The 26,374-nt window shown below is 38.3% G+C and overlaps 1 protein-coding gene across 6 annotated transcripts in view; it reads left to right on the top strand.

Moving 5' to 3' along the window:
- Positions 1 to 26,374, top strand: part of FOXN2 (forkhead box N2) — a 72,886-nt gene that overhangs the window by 30,727 nt on the left and 15,785 nt on the right. For all 6 annotated transcript variants that reach the window (XM_030921624.1, XM_030921625.1, XM_030921627.1 and 3 more), the window contains 3 exons: positions 784 to 1,334; positions 15,655 to 15,755; positions 19,239 to 19,303. In XM_030921624.1, coding sequence (XP_030777484.1) covers positions 798 to 1,334; positions 15,655 to 15,755; positions 19,239 to 19,303 — 703 coding nt within the window. In that variant the 5' untranslated portion in view covers positions 784 to 797. The remainder of the gene's footprint in view (positions 1 to 783; positions 1,335 to 15,654; positions 15,756 to 19,238; positions 19,304 to 26,374) is intronic.

The raw sequence follows: 26,374 nt of genomic DNA, 5'->3' as shown, positions 1-26,374 counted from the left end.
TTGCATAGCATGGTGACTATAGTTAATAATAATGTATATTTCAAAATTCCTAAAAGAACATTTAAAATGTTCTCACCACAAAGAGAAATAAGTATGTGAGGTGATGGATATATTAATTAGCCTGATCTAATCATTTCACAATATATACATGTATCATAATATCACATTGTACCCCATCTATGTAAGTATTATTTGTCAATGAAAAATAAATAATGAAATAAAAATGTTACCTCTTTTTAGTATGATATGCTATAAAAATAGTATACATAGTTCCTTTTTATAGTAAATATTTGAGATTTGAGGAAAGGGTTTATTTTAAAATATTGCTTAAATAATATTTCAAATGTATTATTTTCAGGATTCAACTATTTGTAAAATCATAGATTTTTAAGATACATATGAAGTCTTATAATTCAAATAAATAGCCTTCTTAAGTATTTATACTTTTTTAAGTATTAACAGCCACTTCCTATTAGGCGATTAGTGTGGGCTAGGTACTTAAGTACTAAGTATTTAAAATGCATTATTTAATTGTGTTACTATCACCCATACACCTGGTCCTATAAAGCTGCACTTTATTTATAGCCATTTCAACTAATATAAGTTATTTTCCTTGTATTATAACCAGTAGTATCTTCATTATACAAATGTGATGCTTAAATATTATGTGGGATAATTGATAGCAAAATTTCTCTGATTTGGGGATATTTACATATGTATTTTCTTTTTCCCAGAGTTTAAGAATCTAAAGTATTACATTGATAATTGTTTCCTTTGTTGCAGAACTATAAGAGTAAATGGGTCCAGTAATTGGAATGACTCCAGATAAGAGAGCTGAAACCCCAGGAGCTGAAAAGATTGCAGGATTAAGCCAGATTTACAAAATGGGAAGCTTGCCTGAAGCTGTTGATGCTGCCAGGCCAAAGGCCACTCTAGTGGACAGTGAGTCAGCAGATGATGAGCTCACAAACTTGAACTGGCTTCATGAAAGTACTAATCTTCTAACAAACTTCAGCCTCGGAAGTGAGGGTCTTCCAATTGTTAGTCCATTGTATGACATAGAGGGAGATGATGTGCCATCCTTTGGACCAGCTTGCTACCAGAACGCAGAAAAAAAATCAGCAACTTCAAAGCCCCCATACTCCTTTAGTCTTCTCATTTATATGGCTATTGAGCACTCTCCAAATAAATGTTTGCCTGTCAAAGAAATTTATAGCTGGATTCTGGACCATTTTCCATATTTTGCTACTGCACCAACAGGCTGGAAGAATTCTGTTCGACATAATCTGTCCCTGAATAAATGTTTTCAGAAAGTGGAAAGAAGCCATGGCAAGGTCAGTGTTTATGAATTGTATTTGAGAGGTGGGGGAACTAATTAACATGGAGCCCTTAAAGTATCTGCAAACCGGGGAGACAAAAAGTAGTCAAGTCAAATCACTTCAGCTGAACTGAATTATATTAGTTCATCATTTATTTTTGCTTGAGATGTTTTAAAATTTCTTAAATATTGATATAAATTTAGCAGAATTATGTTTTGTCTACTATAGGTACCTAGATTAGTCTTTTTATTATTTTAGCTCTTTGTTTCTGGTTTCTGTAGTGTTCTATAACTATCAGTATTTGATTCTTTATTCAATATGATAATCTCTGCCTTATAATCAAAGTATAGACCATTTAAATTAATGAAATTGATATGGTTGGGTTTAAATCTATCACCTTGCTATTTATTTGATTTTCTTTTCCACTTTTCTTGCCTTTTTTGGGTTGAGGTATTCTTCATTTTGGGTTTTGGTTTTTGGTGTTTTTTTGTTTTTGTTTTTGTTTTTTTTGAGACAGTCTCCATCTGTCGCCCAGCCTGAAGTGCAGTGGCGCAATCTCCACTCACTACAACTTCCACCTCCTGGGTTCCAGCGATTCTTGTGCCTCAGCATCCAGAATAGCTGGGACTACAGGTGTGTGCCACCATGAGCAGCTAATTTTTGTGTTTTTAGTAGAGATGGGGTTTTGCATGTTGCCCAGATGGGTTTTGGAACTCCTGACCTCAAGCACCACCCACCTTGAGCTCCCAAAGTGTTGGGATTACAAGTTTGAGCCACTGTGTCCGGCCAAGGTGTTGTGTGTGTGTGTTGTGTGTTTTATGCTTCAATTTTATCTCTACTATTGGCTTATTATTATTTATTTATTTATTTATTTTAGTGGTTGCTATATGGTTTTCAGTATACATCTTTAATTTATCATTGGTCCACCTTCAAATAATATTACACCATTTCACTTAACTGGCTCTTTACAGAAAAGGTTGCTCAGCGCCTGATGCCCTACTAGATTAATTCCTTTTGCCTGGAGAAGTTTATTTAAAATTTCTCATTATTCAGTTTTGCTGGCAATGGTTGTTTTAAACTTTTTTTGTGGTGTGTGAGTTTAGAATTCTAGGTTAACATTTTTTTATTCTGTGTATTTTAAAGATGATTTGTTGTCTTCTGGCTCCCATAGTTTCTGGTGAGAAGTCTGCTGTCATTCCTATTTTTGTTCCTCTGTATGTAATGTTTCTTTTTTTTTTTTTTTTTTTTTTTTCTTTTCACAGATATTTATTGTGAATTCCAGTATTGCAACTATTGCCAGTCTGTGGCTTATCTTTTTCTTTTTTTTTTTTTTTTTTTTTTTTTTTTTATTATACTTTAAGTTCTAGGGTACATGTGCATAACGTGCAGGTTTGTTACATATGTATACTTATGCCATGTTGGTGTGCTGCACCCATCAACTCGTCAGCACCCATCAATTCATCATTTATATCTTGTATAACTCCCCAATGCAAGCCCTCCCTCCTCCCCCCTCCCCCCTCCCCATGATAGGCCCCAGTGCGTGATGTTCCCCTTCCCGAGTCCAAGTGATCTCATTGTTCAGTTCCCACCTATGAGTGAGAACATGCGGTGTTTGGTTTTCTCTTCTTGTGATAGTTTGCTAAGAATGATGGTTTCCAGCTGCATCCATGTCCCTACAAAGGACGCAAACTCATCCTTTTTTATGGCTGCATAGTATTCCATGGTGTATATGTGCCACATTTTCTTAATCCAGTCTGTCACAGATGGACATTTGGGTTGATTCCAAGTCTTTGCTATTGTGAATAGTGCCGCAATAAACATACGTGTACATGTGTCTTTGTAGTAGAATAATTTATAATCCTTTGGGTATATACCCAGTAGTGGGATGGCTGGGTCATAAGGTACATCTAGTTCTAGATCCTTGAGGAATTGCCATACTGTTTTCCATAATGGTTGAACTAGTTTACAATCCCACCAACAGTGTAAAAGTGTTCCTATTTCTCCACATCCTCTCCAACACCTGTTGTTTCCTGACTTCTTAATGATTGCCATTCTAACTGGTGTGAGATGGTATCTCATTGTGGTTTTGATTTGCATTTCTCTGATGGCGAGTGATGATGAGCATTTTTTCATGTGTCTGTTGGCTGTATGAATATCTTCTTTTGAGAAATGTCTGTTCATATCCTTTCCCCACTTTTTGATGGGGTTGTTTGTTTTTTTCTCGTATATTTGTTTGAGTTCTTTGTAGATTCTGGATATTAGCCCTTTGTCAGATGAGTAGGTTGCAAAAATTTTCTCCCATTCTGTAGGTTGCCTGTTCACTCTGATGGTAGTTTCTTTTGCTGTGCAAAAGCTCTTTAGTTTAATGAGATCCCATTTGTCAATGTTTGCTTTTGCTGCCGTTGCTTTTGGTGTTTTAGACATGAAGTCCTTGCCCATGCCTATGTCCTGAATGGTACTACCTAGATTTTCTTCTAGGGTTTTTATGGTATTAGGTCTAACATTTAAGTCTCTAATCCATCTTGAATTAATCTTCGTATAAGGGGTAAGGAAAGGATCCAGTTTCAGCTTTCTACTTATGGCTAGCCAATTTTCCCAGCACCATTTATTAAATAGGGAATCCTTTCCCCATTTCTTGTTTCTCTCAGGTTTGTCAAAGATCAGATGGCTGTAGATGTGTGGTATTATTTCTGAGGACTCTGTTCTGTTCCATTGATCTATATCTCTGTTTTGGTACCAGTACCATGCTGTTTTGGTGACTGTAGCCTTGTAGTATAGTTTGAAGTCAGGTAGCGTGACGCCTCCAGCTTTGTCCTTTTGACTTAGGATTGTCTTGGCAATGCGGGCCCTTTTTTGGTTCCATATGAAGTAATGTTTCTTTTTTTAATTGCTGTCTTCAATATTTTTTCTTTATCTCTTTATCACTGCTTTTCAGCAGTTTGATTATAACGGGCCTAGTTGTGGTGTTCTTTATTTTTATCTCGCTTTGGTTTCTCAGTGGTTCTTAAATATATGGTTTATTGCCTTTCATTAAATTTAGGAAATTTTTGCTCATTATCTCTTCAAATATTTCTTTTGCCTCACTCTTACTTTAAGGACTACCAAGTAAAAATATATTAGACCATTTGCTAGTTGTCTTACCTCTTGATTGCTTTGCCCTTCCCCAACTCTTTCTCTCTTAGTTTGGATAGTTTTTATCGATTTTTCTGTAGGTCCACCCTTTTTGTTCATTGTGTTCATTCTGTTGATAAGCCCCAGTGAAGGACTTCTTCACATTTTTAATTTCTAATGTTTTCATTTTCCTTTTAAAAAAGTTTCTGATAAAATTCCCCACTAGATCCATAAACATATTAATTATAGTTATTATATAATGTCTGTCAGTTTCAATATCTGGTCTGTCTCTGGGTCTGGTTTTGTTGACTGTTTTAATCTCTTGTTTTTGTATGTGTTTTATAATTTTGGATTGAATATCAGACATTGTAAAAGAATGGTAGGGATGGAAGTACATAATATTTCTACCCAGAAATAGGCATGCCTCTACTTCTGTCAGGCTGTTAGTGTGAACAGGTATTGGTCAGTCTAGTTAGTAATTGAGAAGAGTTTTGAGTGTTTGTGGTTGCAGTAATTACCGTCAGTACACCACAATCTTCAGACTCTTACAGAGATGGACTGCCAATACTTTGTGTTTAAAAGCGAGGTCTGGAGTAATAGATGATTTTTTTGTCTCGGCATTACTGCTACAACTTCATCTTCCAGCTTGTGCCACATTTGAGGGTGGGAGAGAGGTAAGATAGTTCTCCCTGTTGCCCTTCCTACAGCACTAGATTGCTATTGCTTGTTACTTGGAGCAAGGCTTTTGGAGGGGGCAGAGTGGGATCCTTGGTTCTTCTCCAGCATTAGTCTTAAACAGGCTCAGGATGCCTGTGCTTCAGGTGTGAGTCTTTCTCTGCCTCCCCGAGGAGCAGATAGTCTCTCCATCTACTCAGTATGGAGTCTAGAGCTGCATTCTTCAGTAGCAAAACGTAAACTGTTTCATGCCAGGACCATCTCACCACTGCACTTCAGCCTGGGCATTAAAGGGAGACTCTGTCTCACAAGACAAAACAAAAAACACTGGATTCAACTTTGGCCAAGTGCAGTGGCTCACACCTGTAATCCCAGCACTTTGGGAGGCTGCGACAGGTGGATCACTTGAGCCCAGGAGTTCGAGACCAGCCTGGGCAACATGGCAAAACCCTGTCTCTACTAAAATTAGAAAAATTACCTGGGCGTGGTGGTACACACCTGTAGTCCCAGCTACTCAGGAAATGGAGGTAGGAGGATTGCTGGAACCCCTGGAGATTGCAGTGGGCCGAGATTGTGCCACTGCACTGCAGCCTTGATGACAAAGTGATACTCTGTCTCAAAATAAAAAAATAATCTGGGCATGGTGGCTCGCACCTGTAATCCCAGCACTTTGGGAGGCTGAGACGGGCGGATCACCTGAGGCTGAGAATTCAAGACCAGCCTGACCCAACGTGGAGAAACCCCATCTCTACTAAAAATACAAAACATTAGCCAGGCGTGGTGGCGCATGCCTGTAATCCCACCTACTGGGGAGGCTGAGGCAGGAGAATCGCTTGAACCTGGGAGGCGGAGGTTGTGGTGAACCTAGATCGTGTCATTGCACTCCAGCCTGGGCAACAAGAGTGAAACTCTGTCTCAAAAAAATAAATAATTAAAAATAAAAATAATAAAATGTGACAGGCTACATCCTGTGAGGTGAGATGTAATATATGAACTCTTACCTTTGGCAGAGCACAGAAATGGCAGTCGTAAAAGAATGTAATAAAAAAAAACACCCAAATTTTAAATCAAATTATTAAAGACCAAATGTGAGCCATCATGACAGCTTAGAATCCCTGACATTCCCAGAAGAAGAGTCTGCATCCACTAGCTAGGTCTTTTTCCAGTGGCCTCCATCTAGTGCTCCAGAGGACTGCAGGCAGGCCCAGAGGTGTAAGAGAGAAACCCTTATGGATGAAGACAGATGTACAGAAACTGCCAAGGTTTAGGCAAAGATAAAGTCTAGAGTTGCATTCTTCAGTAGCCATTTATTCACATGTGGCTAGTGGTTGGCATATTGAACAGCTATAGGATATTTCTGTCATCATAAACAGGTCCTTTTAGACAGTGCTGTTTTAGAGTTCAAGCCAGTTTCCTGCTCATTCCCATTATGGTAGAGAAACTCAGCCTATTATTAGTGGGAGGTCTTGGGCAAAAGTGAGTGACCATTCCCTTTCCCAATGGCAGCAGTTCTCTGTATCATCAGCAGATTTGAGCATGAGCAGATTTTCTGCCTTTCTTCTAGTGGCACATGGCACATTGCCTTATTAAATATGGGGATAGCTAGGTTTTATATTTTTCTTTTAGCAACAGCCATCCTTTGCCTGGGACTAAAATGGGCGAAGGATTTTGCCTCTTCCTCAGTGGCAGACAGCTTTTGCTTTGTATTAGAGAGGAATCTGGGATATAGGCAGATTTGTGTCTATCCTACAACACCACCTAATCTTCACCTTGTGCTTGTTCAAGGTCTAGAACATGGATGATCTTTGCCTAAACTTTGGCAGATTCTGTACATCTGTCTTCATCCATAAGGGTTTCTCTCTTAGGCTTCCTGGCCTGCCTGCAGTCTTCCTCTGGAGCACCAGATGGAGTTCAGTGGAAAAAGACCTTGCCTAGTGGAGGCAGACCCTTCTTGGAATGTCAGGGATTCTCAGCTGTCATGCTAGCTCACATTTGGTCTTAAATAATTTGAATTAAAATTTGCATGGTTTTTTTTTTCTTACATTTTTTTACTACTGCTATTTCTGTACTCTGCCAAAGGTAAGCGTTCATATGTTACATCTCACCTCACAGGATGGACCCTGTCACAATTTATTTTATTTTTTTATTTTGAGACAGAGTCTCACTTTGTCATCAAGGCTGGAGTGCAGTGGCACAGTCTTGGCCCACTGCAACCTCTGGGGATTCAAGCAATCCTCTTACCTCCATTTCCTGAGTAGCTGGGACTACAGGCGTGTACCACCACGCCCAAGTAATTTTTTCTAATTTTAGTAAAGACAGGGTTTTGCCATGTTGCCCAGGCTGGTCTCGAACTCCTGGGCTCAAGTGATTCCCTGTCTCAGCCTCCCAGAGTGCTGGGATTACAGGTGTGAGCCACTGTACTCGGCCAAAGTTGAATCCAGTGTTTTTTGTTTTGTTTTGTAAGACAGAGTCACCTTCTATTGCCCAGGCTGAAGTGCAGTGGTGAGATGGTTCCTGGCATGGAGTTTCAGTTTTAAAAAGTAAGGAGGCAAACAGTTAATCATAATACAAAATAGAAAGAAATATAATAGTAACATGAACAAAGTCAGAGAGGAGTTGATTAATTATTACCTAGTACAGTGGTCCCCAAACTTTTTGGCAGTATGGACTGGTTTTGTGGAAGACAGTTTTTCTGCAGCCTGAGGTGGGGGCATAGGATACGGTTTTGGGATGAAACTGTTCCACCTCAGATCATCAGGCATTAGATTCTCATAAGGAGCGCACAACCTAGATCCCCTCACATGTGCAGTTCACAATAGGGTTCCAGCTCCTGTGAGAATCTAATGCACGGAATCTGACAGGAGGCAGAGCTCAGGTGGTAATGCTTCTCAACTTCCACTCTCCTCCTGCCCTGCGACCTGTTTCCTAAGACGCCAGAGACCTGTACCAGTCTGCAGCCTGGGGGGGTCGGGGACCCCTAACCTAAAAGATTTGGGAAATTTTTATGGAAAAGTTTGCCTTTGAAGCGTGCTTTGTGAAAAAAAGAACAGGTTTTAGAAGGGTAACATATGCCAAAGGGCAATGGTATATTCTGCTGGGAGTTTGGGGCAGTAGGCATATTCTCTGTAGGTGAGGAATATATGAAAGCAGGGTGGAAAAGCAGAGTGATCCAGAATAGAAGTGTGGTGAATATCATGCTAAATTGTTTGGACTCCAGTTTTGAGAGCAAACCAGTGAGAGTTTTCAAGCCAGGAGCATGATAGAGTTTCCCTGTATTTGACTTGTGACAGTGTGAATGATAGAGCAATATATTATCTTAAACAATATCTGAATTCATTTATCAAAGGAATATCACAGTTACTGGTACCATGCAACGGAGATAGTTTCAGTGAAGATGTGGGATTTGAACACTTTATAATCACTGCCCTCCTTATGTCTAAATCCACTGACGTCTTTTCTGTTCTTATTTAACCTAAAACTGCGTTATGTGATATGATTAGCTCTGGGAATTCATCTTTTCTTTGATTTGTGTAACACTGTGCTTAATTCTTTGTTTACTTGCCTGACTCTCCATCTTTTTCTTCTACCACTTGCCATTTAAACTTTAGTGTTCACTATTTTGTCTTTTTTGTTGATTTAGTGTTTTCTTAAATAATCTCATTAATTCCCATGGCTTAATGTGTCATCTGTAATCTAATGACTTCTAGATCTTTCTCCTGAAGCCCAGACCTGAATTTGCAACTAATTATTAGATCTGGAGGTATCTCAAATTCAGTGTGTCCAAAATTGGACTTTATTCCTCTCTCTTCTCCTAGGATCTATCTGGGTCTCTGCTAGAAATCTGACTCATCTTGGGTGCCTGTTCTTTGCAATGCCTAAGTTATTTGAATGTCAAATTTGAAAGAATTGTAGGTATTATCCTGATGAACTTCCTTATTTTATAACAAAAAAGTGAGATAAGTGGTATTAATTGATCCTGGTCTACAAAGCATGTCAAAGCCAGGGGTTAGACTCTAGAAAAAACAGTGTCTAGTAGCACCTATAAATACCTGCAAGTTGCTTTCTGATTCTGGCCATTTTTTTTAGTTTCTACCATAACATTGGCCTTAGTTCAGGTCTTCCCCTCATTTCTCATCGAATTGAACTATTATATAAGTTGAGGAGTCGGCATGAAGGATTGGGTTCGGTTATGTTCCTAGATCCAGATAGATGTGTGACTTGGTAAAGATAGACTCTCTGAGCCTCATTTTTACTTCAGTTTTTGTAACTAGTAAACTTTAGTAAATATGACATACTAAATAAAAGCCAGACTTGTTAATATGGTTTTCAAGACCCTCCCCAGTTTGGCCTCTGCCTGTCTTTGCAGCTTTTTTTCTTCACTACTCCATGATCTGCCCCCACAAGACTACTTGCTATTGCAGTATACTATAAATAGTCCTTGTTTATTTTGTTCCTCTATCTACACTGCATTTTCGTAATTCACTGTCAGTGGAGATAACACTTCCTCAAAGCCCAGCTCAGAAGTCACCTCTCAAGCATTTCCTGCTTTTGTGTACTCATTTTGTGTTTTTATAGCATTCTGTTCGTTACCTTTATAATATACATATCCCAGTTATGTATAGATTTGCTTCTCCTGCTAGGGAGGATATGAGAGCTCTCTGAGGTCAAGACCTTAGTAGAATAGTCACGTGTGTGTGTGTGTGAGAGAGAGAGAAAGAGAGAAAGGGGAGAGTGATATTATTTAATAACCTTTTAAAAGCTCAGCGTCTTTTTTTTTCATCTTAATGCATAATTCTCTTTAATTGTGATGTGGATGAACATTTAGGATTCTAATTTTTTTTTTTTTTTGAGACAGAGTCTCGCTCTGTCGCCCAGGCTAGAGTGCAGTGGCGCACTCTCGGCTCACTGCCAGCTCTGCCTCCCAGGTTCATGCCATTCTCCTGCCTCAGCCTCCCGAGTAGCTGGGACCACAGGTGCCCGCCACCACACCCGGCTAATTTTTTGTATTTTTTTAGTAGAGACAGGGTTTCACTGTGTTAGCCAGGATGGTCTCGATCTCCTGACCTTGTGATCCGCCCACCTCAGCCTCCCAAAGTGCTGGGATTACAGGCATGAGCCACCACACTTGGCTGGTTTCTAATTTTTTGTTATAAACACTGCTACAGTGAAAATCATCTCCCTATCCTTCATTCTCTTTGCCTTCTTTGAAATTGATCCCCCCTTTATTCGTTTTCGTCTATTGCTTTGGTATTGTTATCCTTTTTTTTAAACACTATACGTATTTCATAATTATTTTGTATAGTCTCTGTTTAAATTTACCCTTATAGTTACCAGTGTCATTGTTTGCTATTGTTTATGCATTTAGAATTTCCTTAGTGATTTTGTTCTTGAATTGTGTCACTTAATTCTTTTATACTTTTAGAACTATTGTGTTTATACTTATGATGGTACATAAAAGGTAACCATCTACTAGGTACTTAGAAATATAGGCAGGGATAGAGGTGATGTGGCGAGATTACAGCTCTAAGTTTGGAATTTATCAGCATTGCTTCTGAGTGGAAGAATCTAGGAAAAATATGGTGTAATGAAGCCAAGGAAGCTAAGCTTAAGTGTGAATAGCCAAGAGTGTCAAATATTGCAGAACACTTGAAAATGATTGGCTAAGTTGTTGAAAAAGTAGCAGCCAAAGGATTAGGATTCAAAATACATAATAAGTGCTCGCTGGTTGGGCGCAGTGGCTCACGCCTGTAATCCCAGCACTTTTGGAGGCCGAGGCGGGTGGATCACAAGGTCAGGAGGTCAAGTCCAGCCTGGCCAACGTGGTGAAATCCCATCTGTATTAAAAATACAAAAATTAGCCGGGCGTGGTGCTACGTGCCTTGTAATCCCAGCTACTTGGGAGACTGAGGCAGGAGAATCGCTTGAACCCAGGAGGCGGAGGTTGCAGTGAGCCGAGACCACGCCACTGCACTCCAGCCTGGCAATAGAGTGAGACTCCATCTCAAAAAAAAAAAAAGTGCTGTGCTGATAAATGTTTTAACAACTGTCTAGGGATGGGCTGTTTAGCTTTTGTAGATTTCCATAGTGTAATATTTCCATCATGGCCAATTTCAAACTACCAACATCATGTCATTAAATGTGGAGTTGAGAAGCGATGTTTACTGTCAACAGTATACCATTACATAGAAGAAACTCATAATTCAATAAGAAAATGAAAATCTAATAGAAAAATGGGCAAGTATATGAATAGGCAGTTCACAGGGGAGGAAACAAATAGGCAATAAACATAAAGATGTTTATCTTACTGGTAATATGTGTAAGGGACATACAAATTAAAAGAACAAAAAATGCTTTTTTATCAGAATTCAAAAATTTTAAATATTTGATAATATCAAATCAGATGGGGACATGAGTAAATATTGATACTTTCACACCATTGATAGGAGTATGTTAATATGGCCATTCTTGAGGGCACCCTGGCAGTAGTTACTAGAATTAGAAATGGGCTCTCCTTTGATCTAGCAGATCATATTCTGATTTCTCCCCTAGAGTAGCATTCATACTTGTACACAAGAAGATGTGTGTGAAAATATTCACAGTGGTATTATTTTTAGTAAAATTTACGAAACCATATGTCCACTGGTATGATTTGTGTTAGTACTCAAAAGGGAATTGGTCGCTTCCATAATTTTTAAATGTATACATTTTTAATGTAATTAACCTGAGTGTTTTGAATTTTCAGAGAAAGGAAGAAATTAAGAAAGTAAGAGCTAGAGAATGGGAAAGGATGTAGTCCAGAGTATAGGTAGAATTTGATAAAGAAAAGGAGAGAAATCATCTTACAATTTTAAAAAAGGGATAAATATAGAAATGGTAATATATTGGCATAAAAATTAGCAAGCTGTCACCACAAGTCAGGGTTGGGGGGAAGGAACTTGTAAATCGTCTTCAAAAAAATCAGTTAACTATTTTGCCTAAATGTCTGAGTTTTAGACAGAAAGAGATACATTCAAGTAGATTTGGGAATACATGTGGATTTTTTTTTTTTTTTTTTTTTTTTTGGTGAAACGTTTCTTGGGTCAGTGACAGAATGACAGTATTTTTCTTCCAATCTGTGGAAGTCAAATAAATTATACTTAGTTGCATTAAATGTTGGAATTGGATTTGGCAAGCTTGACAACACTTTTCTGATGGATGGCTGTTATCTAGAGATGATAATCCCAATCGAAGGTAGAGTGGCAAGGTCTAGATCAAACTATGAAGTGGTAATGATACTCAGCCAGCTGATACAGCTGCTGATTAGATTTTTTTCTCCCTATCATCAGTACCATTTTTACCCTTCTGAAAAGACAGTCTAATAATCCTGGTTTGGTATTTATTGGTCTCTGGATTTTAAATTTGTTAAAGTTAAATATGGTTGTCTTTTGTTTTGGTTCAGCTTGCTTTGGTTGGGGCTTTATGTTTTAAATGTTAACATCTGGCTGGGCACAGTGGCGCGTACACCTGTAATTCCAGCACTCTGAGAGGCTGAGACACGAGAATCACTTGAACCTGAAGGCAGAGGTTGCAGTGAACCAAGATCGTGCCACTGCATCCAGCCTGGATGACAGAGCAAGACTCTGTCTCAAATTTAAAAAATAAATAAAAATTGGCCAGTCGTGGTGGCTCACACCTGTAATCCCAACACTTTGGGAGGCTGAGGTAGGTGGATCACTTGAGGTCAGGAGTTCGAGATCAGCCTGGCCAACATGGTGAAACCCCATCTGTACTAAAAATACAAAAATTAGCCAGGCATGGTGGTGCACACCTGTAATCCCAGCTACATGGGAGGCTGAGGCAAGAGAATTGCCTGAACCTGGGAGGCGGAGGTTGCAGTGAGCTGAGATCGCGCCACTGCACCCCAGCCTGAGTGACAGAGCAAGACTCTGTCTCAAAAAAAAAAAAAAAAAAGGTTAACGTCCAAGTCTTGTATGTATTCTTCTAAATTTTTATAAAGCCCAACTTAAACATTATTACTGTGAGATTTTAGCTGGGAAACATGGAATTAAAATTTTTCCTAGTGTGGTAAAATTTTAATCAGTTAATTATTTTTAACTCAGAGGTTCTAAAAGCCACTGAAAATCATTACCACTTTATAATTTTGTCTAGGCCTTGCCATTTTGCCTTCTTTTTGGTATTAGACAAGGTGAGCAACTCTATTAAAATACACAGATATAATGAACGTTGCCTCTTCTCCCAATCTAGTCTTTACAACTTCTGTTAAGTCTTTTCAAAGTTCACCTTTTAGTATATTCAAAATTTCTTCAAAACCTTTAGCAGTTCTCTACTAAGTTCAGAAGTCTTAGAGTTCTAAAATGCGAAATAATAAAATGAGAGAATGCTCATTTCCTGTTTCCGTTGCACAGAAGACCATTTTGTTAAAGGCAAATTTAGTTTTAAACAGTACTTCTAAAACTTTCATTATTTGTATTCTCTCATCTAAGCTCAGTAATATAGGAGCAAAGGTTTTAAGTGGAAAATTAGTTAAAAATAAGTTTCTTTTTGCTGTGGACTCTAAAATGTAGATTAGCAAATACAGAGTTTTATCTCTTGTTCATGATAGTTCATGAACAGACCCAGTGAAAGGAAGTGCTGCCATGGTAACATAAACCAGACTGTTACTTGAGACCATACTCAAGATACTTAACTGCCCTGAAACTGCACGTTTTCGATACCAGTTTTTCCAATTTGCTGTTTCAAGGAAATAGCAACTCTACTGTGATCAAAACAATTTGCAGTCCCCTCGCAATAGAATTTGAAAAGTGGACTTGAACTAAACAATTTCTAGGAGTGTAATCTCAGGAATTCCAAGGTAGAGCGTGGCTAGCATTATTAAAATAATTGTCTTGGTCTTGTATGAAAAGTAACGCATGCGTATCTTTTCTATATGAAACTGAATTGGCTTTGGGGCAAAAGGTGTTATAGGTGCTAACAAAAGGTGTTATAGGTGCTAACTTTTTAATTCTTTTTTTTTTTTTTAAGACACTGTTTCCCTCTGTCACCCAGGCTGGCCTCAGCCTCCTGAATAGCTGAGACTGTAGGCGCACACCACCACACCAGGCAAATTTTTCTATTTTTGTAGAGACAGAGTTTTGCTATGTTGCTTATGCTGATCTTGAACTCCTGAGCACAAGCAATCATCTGCACCGGCCTCCCAAAGTGCTAGGATTAAAGACGTGAGCCACACCTGGCCTGGTGCTAACATTTTCCCTGTCATCAAAACACATTTATCATTTGGTCCAGGTAACTGAACATATAGCTAAGTTAAGTTTCATTTAATCCAAAAATACATTTGTAAAACTTGTCTTTTCTTGAAAAAGAAAAAAAAGAAAATATCAAATACTTGTTCAGTATAGTTAATGTGATATCTTGCTGCTAAACACCAGAGAAAAGTTTCTGCTGGTAATCCGATGTGTTTCTTTCCTTATGACAGTGTGGTATGACAGCCATGGTTTTTCTCTTCCTTCATGACAGTGTGGTATGACAGCCATGGTTTTTCTGTTTATAGACATTGCCAGCATGGTAAAAAACTGCCTTACACTCAATTGCTACACCTTTCCACAGGCAAAATGTTTTATTCTCTCCTAAATTTATTTTATCCCTTGTTTTTTTACCATCTAACTTTTGCCTTTTTTTCAAAACTAATTGGTTTTTTCTTATTGTTGGTTTTTTTCCAAAATTCCCTCCTCTGTGGAAAGTAAAGGAGTAGGAATATACCATTATTCAACCAACATGCTGCAAACCCTTACGTATGTCACTTTCAGAATGGCCCCTTAATATTCACCTATTTTGCAGCTCTGTCTCTTGCGGATAAATCCTCTTATTTGAATCTCATTACAATTCAGTGAAGTGGACTGCATTGTTGTTTTACTTTACAGATAAAATGTAAATGAGAAGTCTGAGTCTCAAAAATTAAATGATTTGCCCAATATCACATAGCCAGTCAATAAGTAGTGATAGGGACCTCGGTTTTTGAACCTATGTAACAGTGTTCTTTCATTTTGCCATTCAGCTATAAAAATTATGACAAAATATTCAGAGATAAAAGAGCCTCAGTAATAGACTAATATTACCTTGAAAAAGACTGTGGGAAATGGAAGGACTCTGGAGATCATCACATTAAATCTTAATAGCAATCATAATAGCTTATATCATAGGAGATTTCATACATGCAAAAAGGAGTGTGAGAATGGGAAACAAGTAAATTTTGTTATCTAAATCATTGTTAATGTAGTCGTAAAGGTAATTTAAATTTTAAGAAAGAGTTTTTGAAGTAGAAAAGGCATAATATAAAACCAGAAACTAATAACATTTGAACCTCACTAATCTTGTGAGTCAGAGGAAGGTGACTTTTAGTCGCTACAGTGCACACATAGCAAGCTCACTTCAACCTTAGTTTCATACTCAAAAGGTACTAGAGATTATTCCCCCTGCACGTTTATTTAAAACATTTAGACACTGACTGTTTATGTATAAAAGTTCCTAGTTATTCTTGTGCATTTTATTCTAGGTTAATGGAAAAGGTTCCTTATGGTGTGTTGATCCGGAATATAAACCCAATCTTATCCAGGCACTGAAGAAGCAACCTTTTTCTTCAGCATCTTCGCAAAAGTAAGGATCTTCCATATAACTGTCAGTGGTGATTTATAGGATTTCATTGTGTGAGACGGAGAAACTTAAAGGTCTAGGGTATTTTGTTTCTGTTTTTTTATTGTATAAAGAAGTATTTATGTTTTATTTAGTTTTTGGTTTTTGTTTCTGTTTTTGTTGTTTTGTGAGACCAAGTCTTACTCTGTCACCTAGGCTAGAGTGCAGTAGCGAGATCTCGGCTCACTGCAACCTCTGTCTCCCAGGTTCAGGTGATCCTCCCGCCTTGGCCTCCCTATTAGCTGGGACTAAAGGCACGCACCACCACTCCCAGCTAATCTTTGTCTTTGTAGTAGAGACGGGGTTTCACCATGTTGACCTGGCTGGTCTCCAACTCCTGACCTCAAGTGATCTCCCATCTCTGCCTCCCAAAGTGCTGGGATTACAGGCATGAGCCACCATCCTTGACCCGTTGTTTCTTTTCTTTTCTTTTTTTTTTTTTTTAACAAGTCTTTATGGATAAGACATTAGCCTAAGTTAGTTTTCCTTATGGTCTAATTTGTGTTTCTAGAAAACAGGAAATTGGTTAGTTGAGAACATACACTCTGGGAAATATAGTCAGTACTGAATATGTTATAAATAAACCCTAAAGAAAGTTGTAATATAATTTCAGCTACAAACAGATCAGATCATTTTAATTGTCTGCAATACGAATGCTAACCTAAAAATGAAGGAAATTAAAAATATATTTAAAATTTTTTAATAAGATGATTAAGTTTGTCATAACATTTTATATACATATGTAGGTTTCTTTTTCTATTTTAGGGGTTTTTTTCATAGTACTTATAAAATATTTGAAAAGTATGTTCAAGTCTAAAATTTTTAAATGTTTGGCAAATAAAATAATGCTTTGAACTTTGTTTTTATTTTTTCTGGTAAATATAATTGTACTGTATTTGCTTATAATTTTCCTTGGCTTTGTTTTCAATCCCAGTAACCCCTATTGATCATCTAGCTTCCTCATTTTAAGTTAAATCTGAAAATACCCTGACCTTCTTAAATCTGATTTTTGTTTCCTTTTTCTAAAGCAGACTTTAGAGTCTTCTACAATTTATTATCTACCTTCATTTGAACTGAGAATCCCAGATTTGGTTAAATTACTTCAAGGGTAGTTTATAATGGCTAACTTGTTTTTTTTTTTAATTTAAAAAGATTTTTAATAAAGTGATAAATGGAAATTTTTAAGCATATGCACAAAAGTAGAGAAAAAGTTATAATGAACTCCCAGCTGCAGCAATCATCAACATTTCATATAGTGGTTAATTTGAATTATTAAAGTATCATTAGATAACTTGCAGAGGAGTGGTTGTAGCTGAAATACAGTAAATAGCTGGGAAGGCTAAAGCTGAAATATCAGTAATACATTCACTCACTGAGATTTTAAGCTTTTTTACCATATTTGTAGATTAGATGGATCATTATCAAAAGAATAACTGAGGATTTATCTTTATGAAATGAAACCTAGAAAAGAAGTTACCAGATTTTATATTCTCATTTGGAAATTGATATCTTTATTAATTAATTTTGGTTATTATGAGGCATTCTAAATAATAATTTAGAAACTAATGGTAAGTTCTATTGATGTTCACCTATGTGTTTTACATAGCTGCGTTGGTTTTTTCTTTAACTGAAGATTAAGCCTGGGCAACATGGCGAAACCCTGTCTCTACCAAAAATACAAAAATTAGCTGGGCATGGGTAGTGCACACCTGTGGTCCCAGCTACTCAGGAGGGTGAGGTGGGAGGATCGTTTAAGCCTGGGAGGCAGAGGTTGCAGTGAGCCAAGATGGTGCCACTGCACTGCAGCCTGGGTGACAGACTGAGACCCCATCTCAAAAAAAAAAAAAAAAGATTATATGAAAGAATTGGCACCATTTTTTCTAAACCATCACAAATATATTTTGCTGTCTTTGATATATTGCACTCTCATGTTTCTATCTTTTAGCCTTAATTATAAGTTTAAATGTTAAAAGTGATCTTGTGGCTTTAAAACAAGATAAAAACTGTGGTTGGGCGAGGTGGCTCAAGCCTGTAATCCCAGCACTTTGGTAGGCCGAGGCCAGTGGATCATCTGAGATTGGGAGTTTGAGACCAGCCTGGCCAACATGGTGAAACCCTGTCTCTACCAAAAATACAAAAATCAGCTGGATATGGTGGCACGTGCCTGTAATCCCAGCTACTCGGGAGGCTGAGGCAGGAGAATTGGCTTGAACCCAGGAGGCAGAGGTTGCAGTGAGCCGAGATGGCGCTGCTGCACTCCAGCCTGGGCAACAGAACGAGACTCTGTCTCAAAAAAAAAAAGATAAAACCTACAACATAAGGGTTATATATAACCATTGACTTTAAACCCTTAATATAAAATGAAACATTTTCCCCTTCATGTTGTTTGGCAAAATAACAGTTCCATCTGACATGCTTTTTTGTAGCCTTGCATATAAGAACTTGTAAGTCTGAGGAAAAGAGTGAGATACAGTATATGTAAAACTATGAATAGGAAATAAACTTTTAAGTTCTTTAACAAATAGATTTTGTCATACTATCATAAATTCCAAAGAAGAGAAGTAGTTTTTCCCAAAAATATTTTCATTCCTGGATTTAAAAAAGAACTGTTGATGTCTTCCCATGAATATAGAAAGTTTAATTTTATATTTATTAATAAAATCAGGAACATACCTGTTTGCTGTCAGTACCAAGTGTTCCTTAACCATGTGTTTTGGTAAATGCTTTTATTTCTGTGGTAATACCTGTATTAGTATTATATCAAACTTAAGCATCCAATACAAAACCAAACAGTAACTATTATGTATTATCTATTGTTCCAGGCATTTTAAATGCATTATTCTTATTTAATTATCACAACAGCCTGTGTGGGAGATTTAATTATTCCTGTTTTACAGATGAAAAAACTGAGAGATTAATTATTTTGCCTAAGAACATCCAAATAGTTGTGATTTAATTTTGGCTCCTGTGCTCTTTCTGCTTTGGCAGACTTTCTAAATTGAGTAGTATTAGCAAAGAAAACAAGGTAATAGTTTGTTTTTTATGGTACAAATTAGCTGTATTTGTGACTAAGTTGTGTAACAAGTGAAATAGTTGGGTGCGAGTGGCTCACGCCTGTAATCCCAGCACTTTAGGAGGCCAAGGCAGGTAGACTCCTTGAGCCCAGGAGTTTGAGACAGCTTGCACAACATGGTAAAACCCTTTCTCTACCAAAAAAAATACAAAAATTAGCCAGACATGGTGGTGCATGGTCGTGGTCCCAGCTACTCAGGCAGCTAAGGTGGGAGGATCACTTGAGCCCAGAAAGTTAAGGCTTTAGTGAGCTAAAATCACGCCACTGCACTCCAGCCTGGGCAACAGAGTGAGAGAGAACCTGTCAAAAATTAGGGGAAAAAAAGTGAAGTAAAAATTTTTATAAGCACATTTGCTTTTCTTTTTGTTTTTCAGTGGTTCTTTATCACCTCACTATTTAAGCTCTGTACTCAAGCAGAACCAGATGCGAACCCTCAGAGGTATGTGTGAATATCAGTACAGTCATGCACCACACAACAATCTTTTGGTCAACAATGGGCTGTGCATATGATGGTGGTCCCCTAAGATTATAATGGAGCTGAAAAATTTCTATTGCCTGGTGACCTGGTAGCTTGTTGTAACATTGTGGCACATTTACTGAAGTTTGTGGTGATACTGGTGCAAGCAGACTCACTGCACTGCTAGTCATGTGAAAGTATAGCATGTAGTTATGTACATACATTAATACTTGATAATGGTAATAAACAACTGTGTCACTAGTTTGTGTATTTACTATACTTTTTACTGTTATTTTTGAGTGTACCCCTTCCACTAATTAAAAAAAGTTAACTATAAAAGCCTCACGCAGGTCCTTCAGGAGGTGTTGTAGAAGAAGGTATTGTTATAGGAAGATGACAGCTCCATGTATTTATTGTCCCTAAAGACCTTCCAGTGGGACAAAATGTAGAGGCAGAAGACAGTGATATTGATCTTGACCCTGTGTATGCTCAGGTTAACGTGTGTATTTGTGTCTTTGTTTTTAACTAAAAAGTTAAAAAAATGTTAATTTAAAAATAGAAAAAAGCTTATAGGTTATAAGTAAAATATTTTTATACTGCTGTATTATGTATTTTATGCTGTTATTACAAAAGAGTAAAGTTTAAAAAATTAAAAAGTCAAGTAAAAGGTTACAGTAAACTAAGGTTAATGTATTGTTGAAGAAAGAAAATCAATTTAGTGCAGCCTAAGTGTATAGTGTTTATAAAGTCTACAGTAGTGTACAGTAATGTCCTAGGCCTCTACATTCACTCACCACTCACACTCTCTGACTCACCCAGAGCAATTCTGGTCCTTTAAGCTTCATTCATGGTAAGTACCCTATACAGGTATACCATTTTAAATATTTGTGTAGTGTTTTTGTTGTACCCCCCTTTTTTCCCCCTGGCAGAAACTAATAGAGCATTTACTGTACCTTTTCTATGTTTAGAGACACAAATACCATTTGTGATACAATTGCCAATAGTATTCAGTACAGTAACATAGTGTACAGTTTTGTAGCTCAGGAGCAATCCTAGGTGTGTAGTAGGCTGTACGATTTAGGTTTGTGTTAAGCACACTCTAGGATGTTCACACAGTGACAAAATCACATAACAGTACATTTCTCAGAACATATTCCCTTCATTAAACAAAGCATGACTGCATTTTTTTTTTTTTTTTTAAGAGATGGCGTCTTGCCGTGTTGCCCACACTGGTCTTGAATGCCTGGGCTCAAGTGATCTCCTGCCTAAGCCTCCCAAGTAGGTGGGACTACAGGCACACATGACTGTATTTTAAATCATAAAAAATTCAGATAAAAATTCGGGGTGTTTTGTTGTTGCCATTTAACATTTTTCTATTTTAAAAAGTATTATATATTTGTTATAGGAGATTTGGGCAATAAAAACATTTATAAAAGAGAAAGTAAAGTCATTTATACCATTGTTAATATTTTGTTTTATTTTTATTTATTTATTTATTTATTTATTTATTTATTTATTTATTTATTTTGAGACAGGTTCTCACTCTGTCACCCAGGCCAGAGGGCAGTGGCACAGTCCATGACTCACCACAGCCTCAAAATCCTGGGCTCAAGCCATCCTCCCATCTCAGCCTCCCAAGTAGCCAAGACTACAGGTGCCATCACACCTGGCTAATTTTATTGTTAACATTTTGATATAGTTCCTTTGGGGTTTTTTTGATGCCATATATGTGAATAGATACATTTGCATGCATGTATGTACAGGGACACATACATAAACACACACATACTTTTTCTCCAAATACTAGATTCACACTGTGTATATAGTTTTGTATCCCATTTCCATTTATTTTTATGTGTATTTTTCATTGAAAATAGGATTCAATTTTTTAGTAATATCAGTAGAATTATTACCTTTTCAGGTCTATCTTAGACTAGAATAGGGGTTGGCAAACTATGGCCATGACCATATCTGGCCTGCCATCTGTTTTTGGGTGTCCCATGAGCTAAGGATTGTTTTACATTTGTAAAATGGTTGGAGAAAACAAAATCAAATAACAGTAACATTTCAAGACTATGAAAATTAGTTGCAACAGAGACCTACATATTATATCCTGGGTTTTGCCTCTTAGCATGCAAAGCCTAAAATGTTTACCTTCTGACCCTTTACTGAAGAAGTTTGTCATCCCTTGAATTAGAGTATACTTGAAGATATTTCTCCTATAGGTTATTTAATCTGAAGAACTTTAATTTTAAAAGGTAGTAAGTTGACTTTTTAAAAATGTATCAAAATTCTGAATTAGTGGGGTTTTTTCTTCTTGTAGATTAGTAATATAGTAAAATCAGTTTTTCTAGTGTTGCTTTGGAGCCTAGAGACATTTTCATAACCTTTAAAAATAGAAAATTTCAGGTGAAAACCTTTCTGTGTATCAAATATTTTGGCTCTTTGGAACTATACTAAACTGAGCCTCAGAAGCAGTGTGCTGATATCTTTTAAAATAAAGGAGGAAAAGAATATGAAAAAGTTCTAGAGAACCCTGCAAAGAAGTTAAATGGGTAGGGGATCTGTTTCAGATAATGTTCTGTCTTAACATAAGACAAATATCTGTGTTCCTGTTACCGACATCAGTAAATGTAGTTTCTCTTTACATTTAGGTATTGCCAAAACGCCTTTATCTTTGTATTGCCTCAAAAAAGTCTGAGACTTACTCTCTAAAGCTTAGTTTATATACATATTTTGAGAACATTTTCTTTGTGAATTCTGGAGTTTACTTAAAATCTTTTCTTGCTCTTGTTCTGTTCTATCCAAATTCTTTCTTTGGGGAACAGACATTTCCACGAGTTTCTCCTGCTAATTTCAGCTACATGTTTTTCATTATTAGGGCACAGGTACTTCTTCTTCATCTAATGACTTATACATGTTATGCATCATCTCTCTAATGCTACCAGCACCTTACCTCCCCTATATGCATGGGTCTTAGGCCTGTTCCTCCAGTAATAATTAACTTAGTAGGGAGGTGGTTGGTATTCTAGGTTAAAAGAAATGCACATCTGTCCTGGAATATAATACAAAATTCTCCATGAATTTTAAGGGAAAAAAACACAAAACCTCACAAAAATTTAGGAAATTTTATTTTTGAACTTGGTTGTTTTGGGGTGTATTTCTGAGGAAATTTTCTGTTGCCTCTTTATATTATTTCTAGAGAGAAGTTTAAGAAACACCAAGTGGATTAGACATTCATTACAGCTAATACTGTTGAGCCTCCTGCCAGACTCCTTGTGCCAGAAACTGTTGTAGGTTCCTTGGGATATGCATAGATGAGGTCTGCTCTTAGAAAATGTATACTTTGGCTGGGCACAGTGGCTCATGCCTGTAATCCCAGTACTTTGGGAGGCCAAGGTAGGTGGATCACATGAGGTCAAGAGTTCGAAACCAGTCTGGCCAACATGGTGAAACCCCATCTCTCCCCATCTCTACATGTGGTGGCACATGCATGTAATCCCAGCTACTCGGGAGGCTGAGGCAGGAGAATCACTTCAACTCAGGAGGCAGAGATTGCAATGAGCAGAGATTGCGCCACTGCACTCCAGCCTAGGCGACAGAGTGAGACTCCATCTCAAAAAAAAAAAAAAATTGGTGGAGAACACCTGATTATCAATGATTTGTCCAACATACAACCTCAAACTCTGTGGAACAAAAGTTCTCCCTGGCAGAGAGAATCATAACAATAGAGAAAGTTGTCTGGCAGTTGCTAGGAATCTGTCTGGCATGTTGATATAGACCAGGTAGATGTGGTCATTAGCCCATGTTGATGTAGACCAGGTAGATGTGGTCATTAGCGTGGCAAAGCAAATATAGAAGTTTAAGAGCTTATTTAGCATAATAAGGACTTTGAACATCCTCCTCTGCCTAAAACAATTAATAAGCCTTATTATCTAATTTAATCCTTAAAACAACCTTCGGCCAGGCGCGGTGGCTCAAGCCTGTAATCCCAGCACTTTGAGAGGCCGAGGTGGGCGGATCATAAGGTCAGGAGATCGAGACCATCCTGGCTAACACGGTGAAACCCCGTCTCTACTAAAAAAAAAAAAAAAATCTAGCCGGGCGAGGTGGCGGGCGCCTGTAGTCCCAGCTACTCGGGAGGCTGAGGCAGGAGAATGGCATGAACCCGGGAGGCGGAGCTTGCAGTGAGCTGAGATCTGGCCAGTGCACTCCAGCTTGGGTGACAGAGCGAGACTCTGTCTCCAAAAAAAAAAAAAAAAAAAAAACAACCTTCTGAGGTATTGCTGCCCCTCTTTTACAAATAAGCAAACTGAACTTCAGGGAGATTAAGTAACTTCTCAAGGTCACACAACTCGTAAGTGGCAAAGAAGGATTCAGATTCAATAATTCTAATTTCAAAGCCTGACTCCTACTAGATAAGTGGCATTGGGAGACCTGCTGAAGAACTTTAAATAGTGAAGTGACATTGTCAGTTTTATGTTTTATAAAGATCACTTAGGTGTTATGGTTGGCCTCCAATATTAAAACATATATTCATCTAACACTTCACAGAATCATTTACTGGTCATTATATTAGAGCTACCTTTAGACATATAAGACTAAGGCGAGAGATCAGGCTTAGAACTCCAGAAACTGCTATCAGCCTAAACAGGTGCAGCAGTGTGTTTGTTGTCTCTTGATCAACTTCCAATAACTAATTTTATGTGACAATATCAGTGTTACAGCATTGTATAATAGATAGCAGGAGACACAGGATTCTCATATTGAGATAGCAGAACAAATTTTTTTTTGGTTAATAGTTTGGTTTGTCTGCATTTTCAGCGGAGGTACTGGGTTCATCTCACTAGGGAGTGCCGGACAATCGGTGCTGGTCAGCTGCTGCAGCCCGACCAGCCAGAGCTGAAGCAGGGCGAGGCATCGCCTCACCTGGGAAGCGCAAGGGGGAAGGGAATCCCTTTTCCTAGCCAGGGGAACTGAGACACATAATACCTGGAAAATCGGGTAACTCCCACCCCAATACTGCGCTTTACCAAGGGTCTTAGCAAACGGGCACACCAGGGGATTATATCCCACACCTAGCCGGGAGGGTCCCATGCCCACAGAGCCTCCCTCATTGCTAGCACAGCAGTCTGCGATCTAACGGCAAGGCAGCAGTGAGGCTGGGGGAGGGGCGCCCACCATTGCTGAGGCTTAAGTAGGTAAACAAAGCCACTGGGAAGCTCAAACTGGGTGGAGCTCACAGCAGCTCAAGGAGGCCTGCCTGTCTCTGTAGACTCCACCTCTGGGGACAGGGCACAGCTAAACAACAACAACAAAAAAAAAGCAGCAGAAACCTCTGCAGACGCAAACGACTGTGATAGCTTTGAAGAGAGCAGTGGATCTCCGAACACGGAGGTTGAGATCTGAGAACAGACAGACTGCCTGCTCAAGTGGGTCCCTGACCCCTGAGTAGCCTAACTGGGAGACATCCCCCACTAGGGGCAGACCGACACCCCACACCTCATACGGTGGAGTACAACCCTGAGAGGAAGCTTCCAAAGCAAGAATCAGACAGGTACACTCACTGTTCAGCAATATTCTATATTCTGCAGCCTCTGCTGCTGATACCCAGACAAACAGGGTCTGGAGTGAACCTCAGGCAATCTCCAACAGACCTACAGCTCAGGGTCCTGACTGTTAGAAGGAAAACTAACTAACAGGAAGGACACCCACACCAAAACCCCATCAGTACATCACCATCATCAAAGACGAGAGGCAGATAAAACGACAAAGATGGGGAAAAAGCAGGACAGAAAAGCTGGAAATTCAAAAAACAAGAGTGCATCTCCCCCTCCAAAGGAACGCAGCTCATCGCCAGCAATGAATCAAAGCTGGACGGAGAATGACTTTGACGAGATGAGAGAAGAAGGCTTCAGTCCATCAGACTTCTCAGAGCTAAAGGCGGAATTATGTACCCAGCACAAAGAAACTAAAAATCTTGAAAAAAGAGTGGAAGAATTGATAACTAGAATAATTAATGCAGAGAAGGCCGTAAACGAACTGACAGAGATGAACACCATGACACGAGAAATATGTGACAAATGCACAAGCTTCAGTAACCGACTCGATCAACTGGAAGAAAGTATCAGCGATTGAGGATCAAATGAATGAAATGAAGCGAGAAGAGAAATCTAAAGAAAAAAGAAGAAAAAGAAATGAACAAAGCCTGCAAGAAGTATGGGATTATGTAAAAAGACCAAATCTACGTCTGATTGGGGTGCCTGAAAGTGAGGGGGAAAACGGAACCAACTTGGAAAACACTCTTCAGGATATCATCCAGGAGAACTTCCCCAACCTAGTAGGGCAGGCCAACATTCAAATTCAGGAAATACAGAGAACACCACAAAGATACTCCTTGAGAAGAGCAACTCCAAGACACATAATTGCCAGATTCACCAAAGTTGAAATGAAGGAAAAAATCTTAAGGGCAGCCAGAGAGAAAGGTAGGGTTACCCACAAAGGGAAGCCCATCAGACTAACAGCAGATCTCTCGGCAGAAACTCTACAAGCCAGAAGAGAGTGGGGGCCAATATTCAACATTCTTAAAGAAAAGAATTTTAAACCCAGAATTTCATATCCAGCCAAACTAAGTTTCATAAGTGAAGGAAAAATAAAATCCTTTACAGATAAGCAAATGCTTAGAGATTTTGTCACCACCAGGCCTGCCTTACAGGAGACCCTGAAGGAAGCCCTAAACATGGAAAGGAACAACCGGTACCAGCCATTGCAAAAACATGCCAAAATGTAAAGACCATCGAGGCTAGGAAGAAACTGCATCAACTAACGAGCAAAATAACCAGTTAATATCATAATGGCAGGATCAAGTTCACAAATAACATTATTAACCTTAAATGTCAATGGACTAAATGGTCCAATTAAAAGACACAGACTGGCAAACTGGATAAAGAGTCAAGACCCATCAGTTTGCTGTATTCAGGAGACCCATCTCACAGGCAGAGACATACATAGGCTCAAAATAAAGGGATGGAGGAAGATCTACCAAGCAAATGG

This window comes from Rhinopithecus roxellana, chromosome 17 (genome assembly GCF_007565055.1).
Source record: "Rhinopithecus roxellana isolate Shanxi Qingling chromosome 17, ASM756505v1, whole genome shotgun sequence".
Classification (NCBI taxonomy): Eukaryota; Metazoa; Chordata; class Mammalia; order Primates; family Cercopithecidae; genus Rhinopithecus; species Rhinopithecus roxellana.
The sequence above is the reverse complement of the archived record's forward strand: the minus strand, read 5'-3'. Positions and strand labels throughout refer to the sequence as shown.